The sequence below is a fragment of the Cervus elaphus genome, chromosome 12 (assembly GCF_910594005.1).
Source record: "Cervus elaphus chromosome 12, mCerEla1.1, whole genome shotgun sequence".
Taxonomy (NCBI): Eukaryota; Metazoa; Chordata; class Mammalia; order Artiodactyla; family Cervidae; genus Cervus; species Cervus elaphus.
In genome coordinates, this window is record NC_057826.1 from 98,747,662 (window position 1) to 98,775,128 (window position 27,467).

The following is a 27,467-nucleotide window of genomic DNA, read 5'->3' on the forward strand; positions in this document are numbered from 1 at the left end:
GAAGGAAATGGCAACCCACTCCAGGATTCTTGCCTGGAGAATTCCATGGACAGAGGAGCCTGGCGGACTACAGTCCATAGGGCTGCAAAGAGTCAGACATGACTGAGCGACTAAAATTTGACTTTCATTGAATATAGTTCCCTGTGCTATACAGTAGGACTTTGTTGGTTATCCATTCTATACATAGTAGTTTGTATCTGTTAATCCAAAACTCCCACTCCATTCTTTTCTCCTCCCCTCTTTCTCTTAGCAACCACAAGTCTGTTCTCCATGTCTGTGAGTCATTTTCTGTAGATCTTTTATTCTATATCACAGGTAGTCATTCTGCTTCTCAGATAAAACTCTAATTGCTACAAGTTTCCATGTACAACATCACCTTGTTGGCTTTCCATTTTGAACAACGTGTTAAACCTCAAAGGTATAATATCCACTGTGTTTGGCAGAAGGAGAAGAAGACAGGTATTTGGTAGCAGAAGAAAAGAAGGGATGCCTAGAAAGGTAAATGTTGTGCAGGATGTTCCCAGAAGTGTCTCAGTGTTAGAAGTGCCTGTGTGAGTTTATCACCTCTTATCTCCACATCCACCTTCCCTGGACATTTCTCCTCCGTCAGTAGGGACACTGGAGTGCTCCTGGGGGAAGAAGAGGATGCCGATCCTGTTGCACTCTCCCCTGCTTCCTCTCGGGGTGGGTGGAGGTCAGCAGGACGTCCAGGGGTGCTCGTCTCCATTGAGTTCCAGGCGCACCACCTGAGAGGCTTTTCAGTGGGTTTTGCCCCTACTCTGGTGGGCAGTTTCCCAGGGGATTCCTCTATGCGCACTTTCTTGGTGATGCCCCAGTGGGTGGCATCCCACAGCTGGGCTGACTGTCTGGAGGGCTGGCTTCCTGCTGCATCTCAGGGAACTTCTCTGCCATGCAGTGGGTACTAGCTACTCCATTTCAATGAAGTCTGAACCTCAGCACTGGGTAAAGGGAGGGCCCTCTTCCACATATGTTTCTTCCTTGGGTATTCTGACTCAGTTTTAGAGGCAGTGACTTCTCTTCACATGTGCTATTCTTGGATTTATTAGATTTTCTTGATTCCTCAGTAGGTAATCACCTGCTTCTAGTTAATAATTTTTTACATTTAACTTTCCCTGTGTGAAATATGATGCGTTTCCTATCTCTTAACTGGGCACTGATAAAATACCTTTTTTTTTTTTTGGCCACACCATGTGGCTTGTGGACTCTTAGTTCCCCGACCAGGGATTGAACCTGTGCCCTCTGCAATGGAAGCATGAAGTCTAACCATTGGACCACCAGGGAATTCCCAAAGTATCTTTTGCTCTTCATCGTCGTCATGCTCAGTTGTTCAGCGGTGTCCGACACGTGAGACCCCATGGACCACCAGGCTCCTCTGTCTATGGGATTCTCCAGGCAAGAACACTGGAGTGGGTTGCCATTTCCTTCTCCAGAGGATCTTCGCAACCCAGGGATCAAACCCATGTCTCTTGCATCTCCTGCACTGGCAGGAGGGTTCTTTACCACTAACACCACCTGTGAAGCCCTTTTGCTCTTAGTAGCTACTTAAAAAAAACCCCAAACCCCAGAATTTTATTAGTTCAAGATTTGTTTTAGAAAGAACACAAATTACTCTTATGTGGTTACATAAGTGAAGGGATTGCCCAAGTGTGCAATTTAGAGAGGCAATTTGCTTTCTTTGGCCACTTTTAAGAGGTATTTCTTGAACTGGGCTCCATGGACACATGTAAGCAGACCTTAAGTCAATTATTTGTATGAAACAAACCACCCTAAACACAATGGTTAAAATAATAATCTTTTGGGGGCTCTAGGGGGTAAAAAAAACCCCAATAATCTTTTATAACTTCTCACATATTTGACAGGAAGACACCAAAGTCACATGACAAATGGTGAATACACAGGAAAGGATGAAGAACTGGGAGTCACAAAGAGTCAGACACAACTGAGCAAGGTCACTTTCACCACAAGGTCCAAGGCCATTATTAAAGACCTGTGAGTTTAAAATGTATTTTTAAATTTTGTATTTTCCACTAACAGTGGAATATCAGAAAGGGAATGTAAACAAACTATCCCTTTTAAAATCACATAAAAAATAGGAATAAACCTGACTAAGGGGATGAAAGATTTATATGCTGAGAACTACAAAACATTAATAAAGGAAATTTAAGATTATTCAAAGAAATTGAAGGATATCCCATGTTCTTGGACTGGAAGAATAAATATTGTTAAAATGGCCATACTATCCAAAGCAATCTACAGATTTAATGCAATCCCTACCAAATTACCCATGATATTTTTCACAGAACTAGAACAAATAATCCTATAATTTACATGGAACCATAAAAGGCCCAGAATTGCCAAAGCAATCCTCAGGTAAAAGAACAAGGGTAGAAGCATAACCCTCTCAGACATCAGGCAATACTACAAAGCTAAAGTAATCAAAACATTGTGGTACTGGCATAAAAAGAGATATATTGGTCAATGGAACAGAACAGGGAGCCCAGAAATAAACCCACACACCTACAAACAATTAATCCTCAACAAACAAGGCAAGAATATACTATAGAGAAAAGACAGTCTCTTCAGCAAGTAGTATTGGGAAAGTTGGACAGCAGCATGTAAATCAATGAAGTTAGAGCATTCCCTCACACCATAAACAAAAATAAACTTAAAATGGCTTAAAAACTTAAACATAAGACCTGACACCATAAAACTCCTAGAAGAGATCACAGGTAAAACATTCTCTGACATAAACTGTATCAATATTTTCTTAGGTCAGTCTCCCAAGGAAACAGAAATAAAAACAAAAACAAACAAACAGAACCAAAGCAAACTTACCAGGTTATGAGTAGCACAGGAAACCACAAAATGAAAATGAAAAGACAACCTGCAGACTGGGAGAAAGTATTTGCAAATAATGTGACTTAATTAATTAATTAAGCAAGGCCTTAATTTCCAAAATATACAGTTCATACAACTCAATAATAAAGAAACAAAAGACCCAATAGAAAAATGAGCGGAAGACCTAAATATTTCTCCAAAGAAGACATACAGAGATGATCAAAAGGCATATCAAAAGATGCTCCAAGCTGTTCATTATCAGAGAAACGCAAATCAAAACTACAATGAAGTACCACTTTATATTAGTCAGCATGGTCAACATTAAAAAGTCTACAAATAACAAATTCTGGAGAGGATGTGGAGAAAAGGGAATCCTCCTACACTGTTGGTGGAAATGGAAGTTTGTACACCCACTATGGAAAACAGTATGGAGGTTCCTTAAAAAACTAAAAATACCATAAAAAGGAATGCATTTGAGTAAGTGCAAATGAGGTGGACGAACCTAGAGCCTATTATGCAGAGTGAAGTAAGTCAGAAAGAGAAAAACAAACATTGTATGTTAACAAATATATGGGATCTAGAAAGATGGTACTGAAGAACCTATTTGCAGGGCAGCAGTGGAGACGCAGACATAGAGAGCAGACTCATGGACATGGGAGGGGTAGGAAGGAAAGGGTGGGATGAATGGAGAGAGTAACATGGAAACACATACACTACCATGTGTAAAAGGGATAGCCAATGGGAATTTTCTGTAAGGCTCAGGAACTCAAACCAGTGCTCTGTTACAACCTAGAGGGGTTGGATGGGGTGGGAGATGGGAGGGAGGCTTATGAGGGAGGGGACATATGTGTACCTATGGCTGATCCATGCTGATGTATGGCAGAAACCAACACAATATTATAATTATCCTTCAATTAAAATTAAAAAAACTTAAATATAGAATTTCCATGTGATCCAATAATGTCACTTTTATGCATATATCCAGAAAAGATGAAAATTTACTTCTAAAAGATTCATGCACCCCAGTGTTCATGCACTATTTACAATAGCCAAGACAAGGAAGCAACCTAAATGTCCATTGGCAGATGAATGAATAAAGATATAGTATACATACACAATGGAATATTACTCAGCCATAAAAAGGAATAAATTGATGCCACTTGCAGCCATATGGATGCAACTAGAGATTATGATGTTAAGTGAAGTAAGTCAGAAAGGGGAAGACAAATACCATATGATATCACTTATATATGGAATCTAAAATACAACATAAATGAACATATTTGTGAAGCAGATATAGAGTCACAGACATAGAGAACAGACTTATAGTTGCCAAGGAGGAAAGGGGTGGGGAAGGGATGGAGTGGAAGTTTGGGGTTAGCAGATACAGCATATACAGGACAGATAAACAAGAGAACACAGGAAAGTATATTCAATATCCTGTGATAAACTAAAATAAGAAAGAGTATTAAAAAGAATATATGTTTATGTATGTATAACTGAATCACTTTGCTACACAGCAGAAACTTACACAACATTTTAAATCAACTATACTTCAATAAAACATATGTTTTAAGTTATGTGTTTTCTTTTTTCTGGCTGCACCAAGCATCTTGTGTGATCTTAGTTCGCTGACCAGGGATTGAACCCTTGCCCCTTGCAGTGGAAGCATGGAGTCCCAACCACTGGACCACCAGGGAATTCTTAAAAACTGTGCTGTTCAAATCAGTGAGAAGATAAAGAACATAATCACTGTTACAGAGTTCAAGTGCCTACATTTTCGTTTTGGTCTGATTCTCACCAAGGATCACCTTAAGTAAGCATGTACAATTATATTTGTTCGTTTGTGGAATAACAACTTTTTTTTTAAAAGAAATGTATTCAATGTGTTCCAATGAATACCATTGAATACATCACCATCACTGATTCTGTGTTCATTATAAGCTTTTATAGACATATAACATCAGTAAAAGAAATTTTCACATATTGAGGTATGGAGAACCCATCCTGGCTTATACATGAGTAAACCTGAATTTCACGGCAACTAAAACAGACTGTGTTCTATCAAACATGCATTGTACATCTGCTTTAATTAATAAGGAAAAGGGCCCACTGGCCAGAAGTAAAACATTTTTGTCCTGGGACACCAGTGCCAGTGCTCCCGCAGGTGCCAAGGCCATGACTGCTGTGTACATCTGATCTCTTTTTTTGAAACCTCGAAGGAATGAATCCACAACTTGCTTAACGTTCTTTGTTCTGACAAGATATAAAACAGCTGAAAAGCCTGCTTCTCTGGACCAGTTCTTCAGAAGCTATCTGAGAGGCTGTTTTCTGGGCTATCGTCCTCAGCTGACTCAAATAAAACTCTTCTATTCCTATTATCGATTGTTTGTTGGTTATTTGTGTCAACAACATATATACAGAAAAGTGTGCGAACTGTAAATGTATAGGTCATGACTTTTTTTTAACCACATCATGTGGCTTGTGGGCCTTTAGTTCCCCAAGCAGGTACTAATTTGGGCCCTCAGCAGTGAGAGTGTGGAGTGCTAATCACTAGACCACCAGGGACTTCCAAGGTCATGACTTTTAATAAAACAAACACTCCTGCATGAGCTGGTGCTCAACATTTAAGGGAGTGCTTCTCAAACTAGCCTCTGGAGGGGCCCCTGCAGGCAGAGCTCCAGCAATTCCCAAGCTTCACCAATAATTCACAAAGAGAACCTGGCTGATGGGAACCTGGGAGCTGAGCTGGCCTCTGACAGGACTGTAAAGAGAACAGAACAGAATGCAAGCAGTTACTGCAAGGGTTAAGATCAAGGTCTGGGACTTCCCTGATGGCCTAGTGGTTAAGGCTCTGTGCCTCTACAGCAGGGTTGGGGGTTCAATCCCTGGAAGGCATATCCTTGGGGGGGCGGTTTGTCAGGGGGTGGGTGGGGAAAGAATCACGGAGATGAGTAGATTTCCTGCTGCTTGGCTGTCTCCTGGGCACACAGGAAGGCAAGTTAGGATAGTCAATAAAGTAAAGTGAAGTCGCTCAGTCGTGTCCGACTCTTTGCACTGTGGTGGACTGTAGCCCACCACGCTCCTCCATCCAAGGGATTTTCCAGGCAAGAGTACTAGAGTGGGTTGCCATTTCCTTCTCCAGGGGATATTCCTGACCCAGGGATTGAACCCAGGTCTCCCGCATTGTAAGAAGACGCTTTACCGTCTGAGCCACCAGGGAAGTCCCAGGATAGTCAGTGGTTCTACTCAAATGGAACAAGAATGTCCTTAAAGGGACAATACAATGACTATGGGTTCTTTTACAGATTTTATGAAACACAGTTACACCCTAGTAGTGACTGTGTGTGTGAGACTGTGTAGTTTTAATATATTTAAAATTTTTGTGAAAAGTTGCGAAGATGGGACAGAGAGTTGTCACACACTTCTCATTCAGTTTCCCCCGTTACGAACATCTTACATGATCATGATATAGTGGCACCATTCATGAATCAATACTGGTACACTGTTATTAACTAAAATCCATAATTCACCCAGATTTTCTTAGTTTGTACCCGATGTCCCAGCCAGGGTACCACATTATATTTAGTTGTCAGATCTTCTTAGGCTTCTCTTAGTGGTGACAGTTTCTCTTTCTCAAACTTTCCTTACTTTCGATATCCTTGACAATCTCAAGGGGTCAAGTATTTTATAGAATGTCTCTTAATTAGGACTTGTCTGATGACTGTACTTTAACTACTGCTGCATATTTAGGATTATTAGTGGCTTCAGACACGTCACCAAAAACGTCAGAATTAGAAAATATGCCTCAAACTTAAAAAGTCTAAAAACCACTGGTCGAACCTCAAAACAGATTGTAAATATACATAAATGAAGTTGTCACGATGTTTATACCACCTTCAGTTTCAAAAAACCCAGGTCCGTTTATGGACCTTTCACACCATGGCTGGATAACAACCTTAATTTATAAACTGTGTGCATGTCACCCTCAATAGAGCCCACGCCATCAGCCACCCAGCCTCATTTCCCAGCTCTACTTAAAAAGGAAGGCAACAGCTTTTCATTCAAGGGTCATCATGGTAATAATTCATCCTGAGGTAAAAAGGAAGTTCAAATTAAGCCTAATGAAATTCCAGTTTTCAACAGAGTATGTTTTTAAAGTACAAGCAGAAAGACTGATCAAACTTTCAAAGAAGTATTTTCTTTTTCAACGAGTAAAGTCCAAATTAGGGAGCACAGAGGATTACACCCTATTAATCTATAATGTCTGATACCAGAAAAGTGTTCTCATTAAGGTGAAGCCATTGTAGATATACTAGAAATTAAATCCGTACAAGGGAAGTCACCAGTCATAAGCATTTGGAGCACTTAACATCATTGGCAATGCTGGAGATGGTACAATTGTTTAGCTCAATAAAAAGAGACAATACCTGATATGTCCTCTGGAGCTCAGAATTCAAATATGCAGATTGGCATCCACCCAGGCCTAAAGATGTGTTCTCTGAACCAGAAAGGACTCACCGTGTTGGCCAGTTCTAGGTAGCTTCCTCCTACAGAGTTGCCAAAGCGTGGGGACTGCGCGAGCAGCTTGCGGAGCACAGCAGCCTGCTGGTGCAAAGAGCTTCCCCCATAGTCCAAAAGCTTCTGCAGGGCTGGCTGACTCTGCAAGGCCGGGCCCTGGCGGTCCCTGGCTCCCGAGGTGTACTCCCAGCTCTCCCTGGCCGCTGATAAGGCACCTAGGTCCAGAAGAGACAGCAGGGTTGGGGGGGGGGGAGAGACGTTTCCTGCGTTAGCCTGTGGGTGGCCAAGAGGCAACGATTTGGAAATCCACGCATCAGAACACATGTGGCGCCCGGCTGCACACTAAGCATTTTCCCTTTCAAAGTGACACATGGGGTGCCTGGAGATAAAAGCCGTTTCAGGCGAAGCATTTAGAAATAACTACCCAATGAATACGCACCTTCCCCCGGTCCAACAGAAATGTTTAGCGAAAAGCACTCATGAGCCGAAAAAAGGGAAGCCTGATCACAGCTACAGCTGTCTGTGATTTAGTGTTCTGTCATCCTTTTCCCCACTTGAGCAGGAAGGAAGCAAGTGGGAAGATAGAAAGTTCGATACGGCATTTGTTGTCATTTTCTGGTGTCAAAATACTCTTACCTGGGAGAAGCTCCAGGCAGCGAGACTGCACTGCCACGGGGCCGTGCTCTCAGCAACAGAATGTGAGCACAAGTGACAAGCGCAGCTTTAGAGCCTGGCTCACAAAGCCCCGAGTGGGTTCCTCCTGCCCTCTGCCTCTGGCCGGGTGCCGACGGGCATGGCACCCTTGAAGCTGCGCGGTACAGATGGCAAAGCCGCAGGACAGAAGACGCCTGGATCTGCGAACCACCGCCTGCAGCAGGGCTGTCTGCGGAGCCCAGGTACCATTTTCCCTTTATGTGATCAGGAAAAGGAAACTTCCTTTGTGTTGGATTCACCATATATTTTTGGTTTGTGAGAGGAATTAGGATTACATTAACTATCACAGCAGATTAGACCCTAATAAAAGATGCTAACCATTAGAACAGCACAGCAAAGTACAGTGAAAAGTAAACCTAGAGAAGGTCTAACCCAGCAGCCCTCATGAGGGATGGGGGATGCTCGGGAAAAGCTTACTGGAGAAAGACTGATGCTTCAGTTGCTACATTTGCTAGAAAAAATTAGACTTCGGGTGATGCTTGCTTCTTTGTGTTTACTTCGGATTCAAAGTCCCTTGTGGGTGCAGCTGGCTGGTGGATCGTCGGTCACATGCATCTGTCTCAGCTGCAAGGAAAATGTGTTTTCCAGAGGCTGGGAAATGTGTTTTCTGGTTTCCTCTTTGGGGAGATAGGATTTGTAAGATGAGACCTTTTCCCAAGAGAAGGATGAGTATGCGAAAGACCTGGGCAGTCAGAAAACTTTACAAAAAAAGGGCTGCTCACAGGCACCAAGCTAGGTGCCGGGGATAGAGCAGTGAGCATGAGGAGCTGCAGTCCCTGCCTATGTAGTTTTCATTTCAGTGGGTCTTGATACATGACTTTTAATTGCAAAAAAAGGGATTCATTAAAATGATTCAATTTGTACTACGAAAGAACATATGCAGATTCCTCTACAATTTACTTGAGTGTAATTACATACAGAAAACTACAAATTATGTACAGCAGGTTCTGATGTGAATTTCCAATCTCCTCTTATTGGGAACTGGTGAATTTCACCAAGGTAATTAGGAAAACTGTCTTGTCTGGAACCACTTCAGATACTTTTCCTCTACTGTTCATATTCTGCTGATCTTCTTTAGTCAATCTGACCCAACATTCTTTTCATACAATGATATATAGCAGGGTGACATGTCTTTACCAAAGCAGACAATTCTGTTACTATGTTTGCAACTGCCCAAAGTTTATTTTAATATTAAAGTCTATTCACTGAATTGCAAGGGTGGCTTTGCTTTCCATTTCAACACAGACTTCAAAATGCTTGCCCTGCTTCTGTACACTCCTCTGAACGCTCTCTGTCTGCCTGGCCTCCTCACATTCTCTGTCCTGGCTCCAGTAACGTGTGGCCAGAAGACTGAGCTCAGGAATGGGCTGAATCATTGCTAGCCTGGTAGGTCATACATAAGGCAAGCAGCATAGGGTTGGGCACTTGTCTTGTATGTTTGACTATGGTATCCCCAGCACCTTGCACATAGCCTGTGACATATCTGGTGTTTATTACACATTTATTGAATGGGTTGCTGAATCACTGGCAGTTGTAGTACCCCAGGGTTTCACTTCTTAATCAGGAAAAGCAAGATGAAGATTAATTTAAAAAATCAAAGTAAATGATACACTTAAACTTCTTTCTTTATGCAAAGTTGTTTACGAGAACTTTGTTTCAAAAAATAAAACACACCAGCTCTTGGACTAGACAGCCCAAGGAAGCTTCATTTGAATTTATTATGCTGTATTAACAGACCCAAATCCAGTTTCGGGCAGAGTCATATAATCAGGTTAACTAAGCTCCATGTTAATCAGAAAGATGAAAAGGCCCTCACACTATTACCTTAACAACCTTTGCTGAAGTGATGCTGAGAACTCAGATCCTCTGCCAAGGAGCCAAGACAATCATATTAGCGTCTACATAAACGGACCACAAACAACGAAGTGCATTTTAAAACAATACAGTAGGTGTGTGTAGCTGAGACACTCTGCTGTACAGCAGGAGTTAATACAACGTTATAAGTCAACTACATTTCAACTAAAAGACACAGTAGACTATTCCCATCACTCTCCTCCAATCTGTTGTCACACTAGACGTTTCTATATAAAACCCAACAATCCTGAGGCAAAACCAGTCATTTAACTTGGAAGAACTCATGGAAAAATTTGAAATATGTATTTCATATTGCTCTATGAAATATGATAGTGTTTGATGTTTTTAGGCTCACCTTCAGCCTCATGCCAGTCTCTGTTCACTCTCTTGCTAACCTCAAAAGAAGCCTCTCTCCCTGAACTTGGACACATTGTCGTCTACAGGGCCCCATGCTCACTGGCCTCTCTGGCGCCCGTCCTCAGGAGGACACTCACCCCATCAGGAGGCCGCCGCCACCATGACCCCATCGAACTCCATTCTCCCCTCCACGGTCCCCACGGCTCCATCTCTGACAACTGGCACACTGGGGTTAAGGCTTTGGGGGTGGGCACGGAATACCCAGAGCGTGACGAGCCCTGAGCAGGGGCTCTCCCGGCCGTCAGGACAGTGACTGCACAGAGCCCTCTAAACACCAGAGGCCGAAGCACTCCCTGGGCCTGGAGAGCTCTGCACATGGAGAACCAAGGAGGCCCAAGGTCTGCCTCCATAATCCTCGCGGGGGCTCTGAAGGAAGAGGTGAGATGTGTTTCTTAAAAGCTGAATGTTTAGTGTGTAAAGGTGGCAGGGCACAGATTCCAAATGTTTCTCTTATCAGAAAAGCATAAGAAACAAGTGGCAATTTGATATGTTTATAAAATACATCACTGGGAAACCCTGCTTTCAGAAAGCATGCTAGAACAGAAAATCTGCCAAACACTGAGATCCTTGCTCTGCTGGGTACTTGGCAGCTACAAGCTAGGGCTTTAATCCCATTTTCAAAGTGACACCCAGGTTTGGTTCTAAAGCCTGCAATTAGCGTGCTTATGCAGCAAAGGCACCATGCCACCTTCCATGAACCAAATCCCCTGTGAGAATAAGGCAAACCAACATGTGATACACCTGATATTTATGTTAATGACACAATAATCATGAAGGATAAAATTTATTCAAAGCCACTAAGGACCAGGTGCTGTCCTAAGACTCTTACATACGCTACCTTACATAGATCTATGTACAGCCTATGAACAATGAATTCATTTTTTTCCATTTTAAGAAAAAGATATTTTCTTTCACTTTAGAGACTTTGCTCATTTACACAGAACAGTGGTTAAGAGCTGGGGTTTTGCGGTCAGATTCCTTGAGGTCAAGTCAAGAGTCACCATGACCAGCTATGTGACTTCAAGCAAATTATGTAACCTAAGCTTCAGTTTTCCCATCTTCATAATCAGCATGTCTAGCGCTAATTCACTTCAGTCATGTCCAACCCTTTGCGACTCCATGGACTGTAGCCCACCTGGCTCCTCTGTCCATGGGATTCTCCAGACAAGAATACTGGAGTGGGTTGCCATGCCCTCCTCCAGGGGATCTGATCGACCCAGGGATCAAACCTGTGTCTCTTTACACCTCCTGCACTGGCAGGCAGACTCTTTACCACTAGCTCAATAGTATGTATTTCATAGATGTGTTGTGAGAGCTAAGATTCAAATATGTAGAACATTTCAGACAATTCCTGGTATATGACAAACTGACCAAGAAATGTGAGCAATTATCTGGTCACAGCTCATGATTTTAGTTATTTGTAATCCATTTTGGACAATTTAATAGGGAACAAACACATGAGGGAAATTGTATACCACCCAGGTTCTGAAAGGTACCTGTTAAAATGACCAGTTCTTAAAAAATACATCTTTGGCACCTAACCTGTGACTAAAACGTCACCAATAGCTTTGTAGTATACTTAATATCAGCATTAAAGACAATGAAAATAGCCAATTAGGTCAGGGCCAAAGTTATGTTTCCCTGAGAATGGAATATTCCATTAATAAGTCAAAGTCTCCAGTTATCAGGTTTGATAGACTTTGTTTCCTCTATTCTACTTGGCCAACTCATATCCAGAGGACACCTGGCCTCCCCAAAACCTGTGGCCAGGACCATGAGGAAATCTGTCCTGCCCAGCAGTGGCGGCAGCAGGGACAGAGTAGACATTTGTTCATCAGACTTGTGCTCTGGCTGTCCTGGCCACTCCTGTTTGCTGCCTCTGGTTCTTTCTTTTCCATCCTTCATTTGAACGCCAGAGGCTTCTCATCACATCACAGGCAGGTGATAACACGGCGTTTAGGGGATCCTGAGACATGTACTAACAGTGTTTTGTGATACTGTTTGTATTTAGGGCTCATTAATCTTGCATTTATGTGGATTGTTTAGAGAGAACTCCGTAATTTATTACCATCAGTGGCAAGAGAGAAAATACTCCTTTTAACTGGAAGCAGCTACCTGTCTGCACTCAGACCTAACACACCAACAGAAAGAAGCGCAGGGAATTTGAAGCAACTGACGGCCAGGTGTCAGCCGTCCTCGTCACAGCACGTTTACGATTCCTAACACTGACATCAGCAAAAGCAGTAGTAAATCACTCAGTCCAAAGCAGAATCACCATATGAGTCTTCAGTCATTTATTAATGCCAACTCTTGGTACAAAATTCAGGAGCTTAATTCCCATGAGGGCCTCCAGCTTTCTCTAGCACAAATTACATTGCAAACACAGGCTGACTATCTTAAAATTTGTGTCTGTGGTTTCAAGGAGAATTGGGGAGAAAAGGATAGCTAAAAGAAACCTGTGTCCTTCTGGGAAGAAACAAAAAGTAATTTGAAGCACATATCTTACTAAGGGGAGGTAAATAATATTACCTCCCTGGTGATAAAAGTCAGTTTTTTGGCCTTTGGCAATCTCTAGGAAGTGAGCCTATTAGTGTTCTATTTTGAATACAGATCACGTGTCCTTTCTGGGGACAATGCACTGAATTTCAGTGGCACATCAGAGTGGACGATGCATTCTGAAATGCAATTCCCTTCCCCAACCTACCCACAACCCCAAAACTACTGACAGGTGACAAGAAAGAAAGAAATGAAGAAATACATTTTTTTATTGAAGTATGCTTATCAACATCATCATCATTAGTGGATACTTCTTAATGTTACACTCTGTACAAGCAAGTTCAACAGTGCCTGATATGTTTAAATAAAGGCTTGAGAACACTAAATGGGAGATAGTTTAGAAACAGTCAAAGGGATAGCTAGAACAGCTTTTAAAATTATTCTTCAGCTTGAGAGTCTACTATTCTGTTGTTCACCAACTTTAATATAAAAAGCAGTGTATTCCCTTCAGCAATGAAAAAAGATGCTGAGGTAATCATCGTTAACCTTTTAAAAAATTAAAAATAATATTTGGCATCTTATCTTGATTTGTCTAAACTGGACAAGTGAAGGCAATAAGCAAGTGGGTGGGTAATTCAGGGCTAAAGAATTCTTAAGGGATTTTAGGGAAAGTGTGTTAAAATAAGGAGCACTGGAGTAAAGAAGAGTAATTAAGCTTTACTTCACGCTGAGGCTGGCTTGGAATTGGGGGGCTAATACCTACTCTCTACAAGAGTTCAAGATTTTTTTAAAAGATTTTGTCTCTCTTGGTTAGAAGGCAGAGATTGTATTCTGGATCAATTTACTCTTCTCTTACAAGACATATTAATGGACCATGTATTCAGTAGGCCCTTGGTAGTCACTGATTTTTAAGTATCATAAGACAAAATGGGGATTGTTCTCTGTGGTGAGAAGAATCATACCTATGCCTTATCAGCATGCCCCACAGGGGTCCTCATGATTCTGGCTGAAAAATTAGTCTGATCGAAACGGGAAAATGCCAGGGTGGGGAACACACAAATAGGAGTACAAAAAGTAAATAGTGATTCTAGCTTCTCAGTGAAAAAAATAGAATTCTTTTATTCTTTATTACTGAAAAGTTGGTGGTTTTTATTTAAGCTTTTCTAAAAAAATATGATAGATTATATTAATTTTCTAATGTTAAAGCAAGTTTGCATTCAAGAGACAAATACAACATAGTCAAAATATGTGCTATCTTGTTTACGTATTATTGATTTTGATTTGCTAGCATTTTATTTACAATTTTTACATCTCTGTACAAAAGTAAAACTGGCCTATAATTTTCCTTCACTGTACTGGTCATGCTTTGGTATCAGGGTTATATGTAAGCTTATGTGAGACTACAGTTAATTGCTCTTTCAGCATTAGATGTGCTTCCCTGCTAGCTCAGCTGGTAAAGAATCCACCTGCAATGCATGAGACCCCGGTTCAATTCCTGGGTCGGGAAGATCCACTGGAGAAGGGACAGGCTACCACTCCAATATTCTTGGGCTTCCCTCGTGGATCAGCTGGTAAAGAATCTACCTGCAATGCGGGAGACCTGGGTTCAATCCCTGGGTTGGGAGGATCCCGTGGAGAAGGGAAAGGCTACCCACTCCTGTATTCTGGCCTGGAGAATTCCATGGACTATACAGTCCATGGGGTCACAAAGAGTTGGACACGACTGAGCCACTTTCACTTCACTTCACTTCAGTGTTAGGTAGACTTTGCCGGTGAAGTTGACTGGGCCTCAAGTGTTCTCTGTGGAAAGATTTTTTAAAAAATTACTGTTTTAATTTCATTACTAGTTATAAAACTATTCATGTTTTATATCCCTTAATGAATCAGTTTTAGTAAGCTCTACTTTCTGGAAATTTCCTTATGTCTTCTAAACTTTTAAGTATATCAGCAGAAAGCTATTTATAATATTTTCTTTTTCTTTTTCTGTCTGCAGCATCTGTAACAATGTCTCCTTTTCACTCCTGATATTGGTTATGAAAAGTGAAAGTGAAAGAGTCAGTCGCTCAGTCATGCTTGACTCCTTGCAACCCTATGGACTGTAGCCCGCCAGGCTCTGCTGTCCATGGAATTCTCCAGGCAAGAAGATTGGAGTGGGTTGCCATTCCTTTCTCTAGGAGATCTTCCTGACCCAGGGATTGAACCAAGTCTCCTGCATTGCAGGCAGATTTTTACCTGATATCTTTACCATCTGAGCCAGCAGGAAGCCCTGATATTGGGTATAATAAGCCTTTATTTGAATACTTAGCGTGCCAACAAGGGAGACTTAGTTGGGTGACATATCTTGACTCAGTTGCTACATGTGCAAATCAGAGGCCCCTGGATGCCCTACAAACATGCCACATGACCTTCAGCCAGCCGAGTGCACAGCCGACTGACAAACCCAGATATTGCCAACAGACAGCACCCAGGTACTTTGCATTCCTAATACTGTACCTGGAGAGTTCATGGTCTTTTCCTCCAGCCTCAACCTAAAAAGCCTTCTTGGAATCCATGACTGATCGGGTTGCCTACTTGGCAAGAAACTCTCCCACTCAGTATTCAATCCCTGCTCTCCTTATTTTTATTTTTCATTTTTTTAAATCTCTTTTTCATTTCTACCTTAACTATTTGCCTTGTCTTTTTTCACTTTAGCATTCCTCCCACCTAGGAAGTTATCAATTTCATATGTCTTTTTAGAAAAACCATCTTCAGTCTATTCTGTGCCTCCAAATTATGTATTTGTTTTCAATTTCATTAATTTTGGTTCTTGCCTTTATTATATCCTTTCTTCTCTTCTACCTGTGTTTATTTTGCTGTTCTCTTTCTAAATTCTTGGCATGAATGCTCATCAGCCCTTTTCCTTTTATCTTCCAATATATGCATTAAAAGCTCTAAAATTTCCTCTAAGTGCTGCATTTCAATTGATATTTTCATAATCTTTCAATTCAAATTATTTTGAAATGTTCATAATTCCATCTTAGATCCATGAACTATTTCATAGTATGTTCCTTAATTTCCTATCATATGGTGTTTCCATAGTGCTTTGATTTATAGATTCTCTGTATTATATTCAGAACACATGATCTATGTTATGTCAGTCCTTTTAAATTTGTTGAAACTCATTTTATGGCCTAGACGTGATCAAATTTTACAAATGTTCCATGTAAGCTTGAAAAAAAAAGGTATATCTTACAGTTGTTGTGTGGAGTGGGCATTTGTTGTCCTTTAGTCGCTAAGTCATGTCCAATTCTTCTGTAGGCCTCCAGGCTCTTCTATCCATGGGATATTTCCCAGAAAAGAATACTGGAGTGGGTTGCCATTTCCTTCTTTTAGGGGATCTTACTAACACAGGGATTGAACTCCTGCATTTGCAGGCAGATTCTTTACCACTCAGCCAGCAGGGAAGCTTTTATATTACCACTGAGCGAGTGAGTGAAAGTCACTCAGCCGTGTCCAACCCTTTGTGACCCCATGGACTGTAGCCCGCCAGGCTCATGGAATTCTCCAGGCCAGAATACTGGAGTGAGTAGCCATTCCCTTCTCCAGGGGATCTTCCCAACACGAGAATTGAACCTAGGTCTCCTGCATTGCAGGCAGATTCTTTACCATCTGACCCACCAGGGAAGCCCCTTGTGTTACCATTAAGTCAAGCTTATTAACTGAGTTGTTGAAATCTTTGTCAATTGAGTTGACATACAAAAGGCAAAGTGAAAATGTTCATGTTTACTCCGTTAGATTCTAGACCTAGTTACTGTTATCCAAATGAGATACATTAAGTGAAAAATCCCTTGAACAATAACATAAGCTAAGTTAAAAGAAAGGCAAAGTGTGTTAGAAAAATAAAAGCATTCTGACTGTGATGGTTTTGACATTAAACACGGAAATAGGTTAGATTAGTAACTAAATTTACTCTTTAGGAGTTATGGGAGTTCAGAGTTCTAAATCTCTACCTACAAGTCACTAACAGAAAAGCACACAATCCTAGAGGCTGGAATTCTAAGTTTTTGTTCATACAGAAAGAGAAAAAAAGGAAAGAATGCAGCAGTGTGAATTAGCAGGAAAATGATCTAGGAGCCAGGAGAGGTTCAGGCTAGTCCCAGCCATGCCACCAACTAACTGTGACCTGACAATCATCATTCAACCCTTCGGTTCTCCACTTCCTCATCTATACTAAACAGACGGTGAAACTCGGTGGCACTTAACAGATTCTCTGTGCTGTAGTTTCATATTAATAATTCAAGAGCAAAATGTTATCAAGTACTTCTTAAATCAGATAAACCAAAGAAAAGACTATAAATACAAAGAGAGAAGTTTGACATGTTATTTTTTTTTGCATTAAAATTTATATAGAACTGACTGATAAGCATTTGTAAATGAGAGCTAAATAAATATACAAGGTATTGGATTAAATTCTCCTTCAACTAGATTTTCTTGTAGATAACAAACTTAAATGGATCAACTGGAAACCATACAAAATTCTTCTGAAACAACCATAAAAATTTAACTGATTTAAAGTCATTTATTAATACCCTTTCATTTATGTTCTCCTGTGAACCTGCAGTAGTTTTATAAAAGATAAAACAGGAAGCAAAGTAAGCCTTCCTGAGCTTTTTGTTGTTAAAATGTTGAGTGACAGGTTCTCTAGAAAGAACAATGGACAATGAAATAGACTGGCCAAACTAAACACTTCCTGTGAGCACACTGAGCCTTCATCTCAGACAACTCATCATCTTTATTTCATGCAAAGTGTCTAAAATCATGCCAAGTTGTATCACTGCCACTGAAATTGGAATGGCTTCAACATCCCGTAAAAACAGTGCCACTTAATGAACTGCTGCAGTTAATTCATGCTGGAGAGAAAACAGATGAACAGTTTTATTGCATTCTATGCAGTTCAAAAGATACAATCAACATAGGTAATCAGTGACACCCTTCATGTTACGATTAGTGAAGTGAAGTCGCTCAGTCGTGTCCGACTCTCTGCGACCCCGTGGGCTGTAGCCTACCAGGCTCCTCCGTCCATGGGATTCTCCAGGCAAGGATACTGGAGTGGGTTACCATTTCCTTCTCCACAGGATCTTCCCAACCCAGGGATGGAACCCGGGTCTCCTGCATTGGAGGCAGACGCTTTAACCTCTGAGCCACCTGAGATAAACACACCTGGATTTCCATGAACTCTGTTTTAAGCTAACTAAAATGAATTGATTAACGCCAGTGGGAAGGAGGCTACAACAATATATTCAAAAAGAGTAGCATCAAATAGCTTGAAATGCTAATAAAAAACAAAATCAGGACACAAAACAGAATGAGCACTACTTCAGACATCATCTCACAAGAATTTAGACCACCATAAAACAGTGTATTTTATAACATGAGGTAGTAATCTGCAAAAGAAATCTAAAATATTTAACATCTCAAGAAATACACAAGAATCCAGTGATCTTATGCAGGCTTGCTTAGAAGTCTGAGAAAGAAATATAGCATATTTTCTTTCTTCTGCTGCAGTCACTGCAGAATGGAGAGATGGAAACCAGCGTGTCATAAATAGAACTTGACATCTTAATGGCAGATTGTAAAGTTTACATGCACACACACATATACACACAACTGAGGTTCAAATGTACTCACTACAGAAAATTTTCATTCCGATAGAAAAATAACATACAAATTACTTGTTCATTCTGTCTTAGATGATGCCAAAACCATTCGTTATCTTTGTTTTTGTCAGCTGTTTTGTACTTATATTTTAATGTGTCTTCAATCTTCTGAGAAGACAGAACACCTTAAACAACCAATGAAGATATAACTTGGGGATGGGAGGAGAAACAATTTAAATATCCTATCATGCTATCTTATTGAGAAGATCTCTTATAGTTTCTTCATGGTAAATGACATGACTTCTCAGACTAAACCCAAACAGATTTTCTATTTTAGTGTTTCATACTTTTCCAGGTTTGGGGAAATGAATATGTTTTGCTTTGATGGATGCTGTTGATCTTCATGTTTCTAAATCTGTGAGATACACGACGGACATTACTATGCTATATCCTTAATTATGGTCATAATTTGAAAGTAATATTTGCCAAATAAAAGCTTTGTTGTTTAGTCACCCAGTCACATCTAACTCTTTGTGACCCCATGGATTGCAGCCCGCCAGACCTCCCTGTCCTTCACTATCTCCCCAAGTTTGCTCAAAACTCATGTCCACTGAGTCAGTGACGCCACCCGACCATCTGTTACCCCCTTCTCCTCCTACCCTCGATCTTTCCCAGCATCAAGGTCTTTTCCACTGAGTCAGCTCTTTGCATCAGTTGACCAAAGTACTGGAGCTTCAGCTTTAGCACAGGTCTTTCCAATAAATATTTAGGGTTGATTTCCTTTAGGATTGACTAGTTTGATTTCCTAGCTGTCTAAGAGACTCTGGAGAGTTTTCTCCAGCATCACAGTTTGAAAGCATCAATTCTTCAGCACTCAGCCTTCTCTACGGTCCAACTCTCACATCCACACATGACTACTAGAAAAGCCATAGCTTTGACTATATGGACCTTTGTTGGCAAAGTGATGTCTCTGCTGCTGGATAATCAAGATATTCCAGGAGGATTGCTTCCCTGTACATGCTGAGTTGGAACTTCTTCTTTTTTTTTTTTAATGCCAAAGCCATTGCAACAGCCACTTCAGAAAATGCCTTTACTAGTGATCTTAACAGTGTTTGGGCACCCTTAGGTCCTCTTGACTCCTTGACCCTGATGGGCTCTGTAGGTTATTATCTGGTACCATGGCATTTGTCACTCAAATGTCAAGAGCTTTTAAACAGCCCAAGAAAACGAACTAGAAGAGAAGGAAGTTTCAAGGTTCATACACTTTTAAAGGGATCCTTTAAACAGTGTTTTTGTCTTTTCAACCAAAGTACCCAAAGGCAGAGGAGAGTGTACATATACATATATATAAACTGATTTCTGTGTCTAGGATTTCTCATACTATGTTAAACAGAAGCAGTGACAGGAGGCATCCTTGTCTTGTTCTTGAATTTATCAGGGAGGCTTTCAGCTTTTCACCATTGAGCATTATGTTGGTTGTACATCTCTTATGAAAGTGAAAGTCACTCAGTCGTGTCTGACTCTTTGCAACCCCATGGACTATACAGTCCATGAAATTCTCCAGGCTAGAATACTGGAATGGGTAGCCTTTCCCTTCTCCAGGGGATCTTCCCAACCCAGGGGTTGAATCCAGGTCTCCCACATTGCACGTGGATTCTTTACCAGCTAAGCCACAAGGGAAGCCCAAGAATACTGGAGAAGGTAGCCTATCCCTTCTTCAGTGGATCTTCCCAACCCAGGAATTGAACCAGGGTCTCCTGCATTGCAGGCAGATTCTTTACCAACTGAGCTATCAGGGAAGCCCCAGGAAGCCTTGTCTATTATAAATGGACCTTATTATGTTGCAATATATTCCCTCTATACCCATGTTGTGCGCAGCCATGAAATTAAAAGATGCTTACTCCTTGGAAGGAAAAGTTATGACCAACCTAGACAGCATATTAAAAAGCAGAGACATTAAAAAAAAAAAAAAGCAGAGACATTACTTTGCCAACAAAAGTCCATCTAGTCAAAGCTATGGTTTTTCCAGTAGTCATGTATGGATGTGAGAGTAGGACTGTAAAGAAAGCTGAGCACCAAAGAATTGATGCTTTTGACCTGTGGTGTTGGAGAAGACTCTTGAGAGTCCCTTGGACTGCAAGGAGATCCAACCAGTCCATCCTAAAGGAGATCAGTCCTGGGTGTTCATTGGAAGGACTGATGTTGAAGCTGAAACTCCAGTACTTGGGCCACCTCATGGGAAGAGTTGACTCATTGGAAAAGACCCTGATGCTGGGAGGGATTGGGGGCAGAAGGAGAAGGGGATGACAGAGGATGAGGTGGTTGGATGGCATCACCTACTCAATGGACATGAGTTTGAGTGAACGCCGGGAGCTGGTGATGGACAGGGAGGCCTGGCGGGCTGCAGTCCAGGGGGTCACAAAGAGTTGGACACGACTGAGGGACTAAACTGAACTGAACTGACACCCATGTTGATGAGGGTTTTTGTCATGCAGGATGTTGAATTTTGTCAAATGCTTTTTCTGCATCTATTGAGACAATCATGCAGTGTCTGTCTTCCCTTTTGCTCATGTGGTGTACCACAATGATTCATTTGCATACGTTGAACAATTCTTGCAGCCCTGGAATCACTACAACTTGATCATGGTGTATGAACCTACTTTGTATTGTTGGATTCAGCTTTCTACTATTTTGTTGAAGATTTTTTGCATCAGTATTCATCAAAGATGAATGGCCTGTGTCTGTGTGCTAAGTCCCTTCAGTAGTGTCCAATTTTGTATGACCCTATGGACTGTAGCCTACCAGGCTCCTTGGTTCACGGGATTCTCCAGGCAAGAACACTGGAGTGGCTTGCCATGCTCTCCTCCAGGGGATCTTTCTGACCAAGGATTGAACACACGTATCTTACATCTCCTGAACTGGCAAGTAGGTTCTTTACATCTAGCGCCACCTCTTTTTTTGTAGTCTTTGTCGTTTTTCATATCAGGGTAATGGTGGCCTCATAGAATGAATTTGGGAATGTTACCTCCTCTTCAGTTTTCTGGAGTAGTTTGAGAAGGATAGACATAAGTTCTTTTTTATGTTTGGTAGTCTTTCCAAACTTAAGTTTGGTAGTGAAGCCATCCAGTTCTGGACTTTTATTTGCAGGAAGTTTGTTTGTTTGTTTTTAATTACAGATTCTATTTCCCCTCTAATGATCTTTTCAAATTATCATTTTTCTTGACTCAGTCTTGGCAGGCTGTATATTTCTAGATACTTGTCCATTTCTTCTAGGTTGTCCAATTTGTTGGTGTGTAACTATTTATGGTATTATCTTAGCTTTTTTTTTTAAATCTCTGTGGTATCTGTTGTTTTCTCCTGTTTCATTTCTGTTTATTGGGTCCTTTGCTTTTTATTCCTGGTGAGTCTGGTTAGAGGTTTATCAGTTTTGTTTATCTTTTCTAAAACCCAGCTATTGGCTTCATTGACAAGTTCTATTTTTTTTTTCATTTATTTTTATTAGTTGGAGGCTAATTACTTTACAATATTGTAGTGGTTTTTGCCATACATTGACATGAATCAGCCATGGATTTACATGTGTTCCCCATCCTTAACCCCTCTCCCACCTCCCTTCCCATCCCATCCCTCTGGGTCTTCCCAGTGCACCAGCCCCGAGCATTTGTCTCATGCATCTAACCTGGACTGGTGATCTGTTTCACACTTGATAATATACATGTTTCGATGCTGTTCTCTCAGATCATCCCACCCTCGCCTTCTCCCATAGAGTCCAAAAGTCTGTTCTATACATCTGTGTCTCTTTTTCTGTCTTGCATATAGGGTTATCATTACCATCTTTCTAATTTCCATATATATGTGTTAGTATACTGTATTGGTCTTTATCTTTCTGGCTTACTTCACTCTGTATAATGGGCTCCAGTTTTATCCATCTCATTAGAACTGATTCAAATGTATTCTTTTTAATGGCTGAGGAATATTCCATTGTGTATATGTACCATAGCTTTCTTCTCTGATCTTTATTTCCTTCCTTTTGCTGACTGTGGGCTTTCTTTGTTCTTCTTTTTATAATTCTTCTAGGTGGTAAGTTAGGTTGTTTGTTGGAGATTTTCCTTCTTTCTTGAGGAAGGCTGTATCTTGGTCTTATTTCATTTAGCATAATGCCATCACGATCCATCCATGCTGCTGCAAATGGTAGGATTTTCTTCTTTCTCATGGTTGAATACTATTCCACTGTACACATACACTACATCTTCTTATCCATTCACGTATCAATGGACACTTAAGACTGTTTCCATACCTTGACTGTTGTGAATAACACTGCAATGAACATGCAAGTGCAGATATCTTTTCAAATTACTGTTTTTATTTTCTTCAGATATATATCCAGAAGTTGATTTCTGGATCATAAGTTAATTCTATTTTTAATTTTTGGAGGAAACTCTATCCTATTTTTGACAGTGGCTGTACTAATTACATTTCTACCAACAGTGTATAAGTTTCCCTTTTCTCCACATCCTTGTGGACATCTATCCTTGTCTTTGACAATAATCATTCTAACTATCATGATAGATGATATCTCATTGTAGTTTCAATTGCACATTTCTGATGATTAGTGATGTTGAGCATTTTTTCACGTGTCTGTTGGTCATCTGTATGTCTTCTATGGAAAAACATCTATTCAAGCCCTCCGCTCATTTTTAAGCAGATATTTTTTTGCTGTTAAGTTGTATGAATTGCTTATGGATGTTGAATATTAGCTGCTTATTAGCTAATGGTTTGCAAATACTTCACTCTATAGGGTGCCTTTTCATTTTGCCGATCATTTCCCGGCTGTACAGAAGTTTTAAGTTTGATGTACTCCTACTTGTTTACTTTTTGTTTTTGTTACTGTGCTTTTAATGTCATATTCAAAAAATCACTGCCAAGAAAACATCAAGTTTTTAAAAAATGTTTTCCTCTAGTAGTTTAATAGTTTCAAGTATTACATTTAAGCTTCTAATGTATTTCAAGTTAATATTTATGAGTGGTTTAAATTAGGGGTCTAATTTTACTCTTTTGCATGTGAATATCCAGTTTTCCCAACACCATTTATCAAAGAGACTGTCACTTCCTCATTGGCTCCCTTGTCAAATATTAGTTGACCATATAGGCATGGGTTTATTTCTGAGCTCTTGATTCTGTTCTGTTGGTCTATCAGTTCAGTTCAGTTTCTCAGTCATTTCCAATTCTTTGTGACCCCATGGACTGCAGCACGCCAGGCCTCCCTGTCCATCACCAACTCCCGGAGCTTACTCAAACTCATGTCCATTGAATCGGTGATGCCATCCAACCACCTCATCCTCTGTCATCCCCTTCTCCCCAACCTTCAATCTTTCACAGCATCAGGGTCTTTTCCAATGAGTCAGTTCTTTGCATTAGGTGGCCAAAGTATTGCAGTTTCAGATTCAGCATCAGTCCTTCCAATGAATATTCAGGACTGATTTCCTTTAGGATGGACTGGTTGGATCTCCTTGCAGTCCAGGGGACTCTCAAGAGTCTTCTCCAACACCACAGGTTAAAAGCATCAATTCTTTGGCACTCAGCTTTCTTTATAGTCCAACTCTCACATCCATACATGACTATTGGAGAAACCACAGTTTTGACTAGACGAACCTTTGTTGGCAAAGTAATGTCTCTGCTTTTTAATATGCTGTCTAGGTTGGTCATAGCTTTTCTTTCAAGGAGAAAGCATCTTTTAATTTCATGGCTGCAGTAACCATCTGCAGTGATTTTGGAGCCCCCAAAAATAAAGTCTCTCACTGTTTCCATTGTTTCCCCATCTATTTGCCATGAAGTGATGGGACCAGATGCCATGATCTTATTTTCCTGAATGTTGAGTTTTAAGTCAACTTTTTCACTCTCCTCTTTCACTTTCATCAAGAGGCTCTTTACTTCTTCTGCACTTTCTGCCATAAGTGTGGTGTCATCTGCATATCTGAGGTTATTGATATTTCTCCTGGCAATCTTGATTCCAGCTTGCACTTCATCCAGTCTAGCATTTCTCATGATGTACTCTGCATATAAGTTAAATAAGCAGGGTGACGATATACAGCCTTGACATACTCCTTTCCTGATTTGGAACCAGTCTGCTGTTCCATGTCCAGTTCTAACTGTTGCTTCCTGACCTGCATACTGGTTTCTCAAGAGGCAGGTCAGGTGGTCTGGTATTCCCATCTCTTTCAGACTTTTCCACAGTTTGTGGTGGTCCACACAGTCAAAGGCTTTGGCGTAGTCAATAAAGCAGAAGCAGATGTCTTTCTGGAACTCTCTTGCTTTTCCTTGTTGGTCTGTATGTCTGGTGTTAATGCCACTACCACACTGCTTTGACTACCTTTATAACATAGTTTGAAATAAGGAAGTATGATGCGTTTGCAGTTCTCTCTCAGGATTGCTTTGGCTATTTGGGGTCTTCTGTGGTTCCATACGAATTTAAAGGTATTTCTATTTCTGTTAAAAATGCTGTTGGGATTTTGATAGGGGTTGCAGTGCATTTATAGATGGCTTTAGGTATTTTGTCTTGCCTCATATTCATAATACTTTCACAAACATCTTGAGGGTAATTCCTTATGTATATCACATACCTGCTACTATATAACAAGCTGTCACAAAACAGTGGCTTCAAATGGTACAGCTTATTGTTTCTTTTGATTCTGGGGTCAATAATTTGGGTTGGGCTCACCTGGGCAGTTTTGTGTCTTATCTTAGAATTAGGATCATTAGCATGACTTGCAGTCATCTGGTAGCTTGACTGGGGCTGGAGAAACTAAGATGTGCAGACTCATGTGTCTGGGGCCTCAGTACTGGTTACTGGTTGGGCCTCTCCAGGTGGTCTCTCATCATTTGCTAGTCTAGCCCAGATTTCCCTTCATGGTTGCGGGAATATTCCGAAGAGGTGAAGCAGGAAGCTGAGAGGCATTTTGAAATCCAGGCTCCAGAACTTGCACAGTTTCACTCTTACCACATTCTGCTGGTCAAAATAAACCACAAAGCCACCCCACATTCAAGCAGTGGGAAAAAAGAGCTGCAAATATTGTGGCCATATTTTTCATTCAAGCACAGTAAACCTTCTTCTTTTGTCAATTTAGGAGCAAGTGTCATAAAGAAGACATCTACTAGTCACTAGCTAAAATGAACTCAATGTTCTGGTTACTTTCATTATATCCAGCTTGAGACTGTAACCCCAGAATAAGAATAATTTGAAGGAAAAAATTAATCTTGATGAAACTGATATATCACTCATTACCTGTACTAATTTTTTTTTTTAAACTGCCCAGGTCCAAACATATTTATCTTATTTCAAAGAAATAGCTATACCTTAAAGAAAAAGACCCAAGCTTTAAAGGATGACAATAAATCAACAAATAGTTACTAAGATTAGGTACTATGAGTACCAGTTTTGCTCACTGATACATTAATTTATTGATCAAACATTCATCTGTTGTCTGGCATGTGTGAGATGCTGGGCTATTTGCCCAGGATACATAATCTAGCAGAGGAGACCGACATATAAGTGTACGATTATAATACAGGATGATTCACAATTACAATGATAGACAGACATAGGATATAACAGAAGGGGGCTTCCCAGGTGGCTTAGTGGTAAAGAATCCACCTGCAATGTAGGAGACGAGGAGACATGGGTTTGATCCCTGGGTGGAGAGATCCCTTGGAGAAGGAAATGGCAACCCATACCAGTAATCTTGCCCAGAAAATCCCATTGGACAGAGAAGCCTGCCAGGCTACAGTCCATGGGGTTACAAAAGAGTTGGACAGGACTGAGCAACTAAACAAAAATGTAACAGAAGCACATTTAAAAACAGAATTCGGGAATTCCCTGATGGTCCAGTGGCTAAGACTCTGCGCTCCTGATACAGGGGAGCTGGGTTCGATCCCTGGTCAAGGAATTAGATCCCACATGCCACAACTAAGATTCTATGCAGCCAAATAAATAAAAATAAATGTTTTTTAAAAAAAATTAAAAAAAAACAGAATTCATTAAAAAGATTTTACAATTTGGTTGTGTGAGAAGACACACATGAATCTCCTAGTTGTAAAATATGTATGTGTACATGTCAGCTTTATGTAGCATTATTAAAGCCTTTTGAGGATTGCAAGAGTGCACACTCAAAGAAAAGAAAAAAAGCAAGGGGTACATATAGGACCATGTCGGGGGCATCTGCTCTTCTTGCCTGCCCAGCATCCACTTACTGTGCTTGTGGTGACAGCACCTTGATTTCCTCACTCCTTTCTTCAACTCTCAGTCCATATGATATCGACAGAAATAACTCCACTCCAAACTTACAGGCTGAGTGTGTGGGCCAGGCCTGGCCAATCAGACCACTGCATTCTTCTGGCCACAGGGAACTAAGAAGACCTAGTGAGATCAATTCCCAGGATTTCTGTGGAGCTGCTGCAGAGAAAAAACCACTCTTTTCTCCAGTAGTTACTCAACAGAATGGGAGTAATCCTGGGGCTGCTGTGTGCCGGGGCTCTGTAGGCCCCAACAAGGAGCCCGAGAATAAAGCCATTTCTGAGGGAAAAGGGCTGAGATGTGGAGAGGCAGACTGATGACATCTGAGTCTCTGGATCTACTCATGCTAGATTCAACTGCTTAGACTTCTATATCATCACAGTTTCACCATCTCCCTTCCTTCCTCCCTTTCCCCTTCCTTCCTTTCTTCCTCCTGCTCTGTCTCCCCTTCCCCTTTGCCTTCAAAATACTAGTGTTGAGGGTTTGCCACTTGTACTAAAAAACTGTAATACAGTACAGAAGGAACAAAACTGAAAAGTAGGCTTGAGGAGAATGTATCAATAAGAAGGTTCGTACTACTGAAGCTAAGAGTCCATGTGAAGAGGTACTGGGGAACAAGATGGATTTAGGATGAACCCCCTGGATGGTAAGGAGTCTCGACATCATAAAGAGTTCAGAGTCTC

The 27,467-nt window shown here is 40.8% G+C and overlaps 1 protein-coding gene across 1 annotated transcript in view; it reads right to left on the reverse strand.

Moving 5' to 3' along the window:
* The window catches only part of MCC (MCC regulator of WNT signaling pathway), a 488,910-nt gene that overhangs the window by 350,914 nt on the left and 110,529 nt on the right, over positions 1-27,467 (reverse strand). Inside the window, exon 3 of the mRNA XM_043920198.1 lies at positions 7,381-7,595. Coding sequence (XP_043776133.1) covers positions 7,381-7,595 — 215 coding nt within the window. The remainder of the gene's footprint in view (positions 1-7,380; positions 7,596-27,467) is intronic.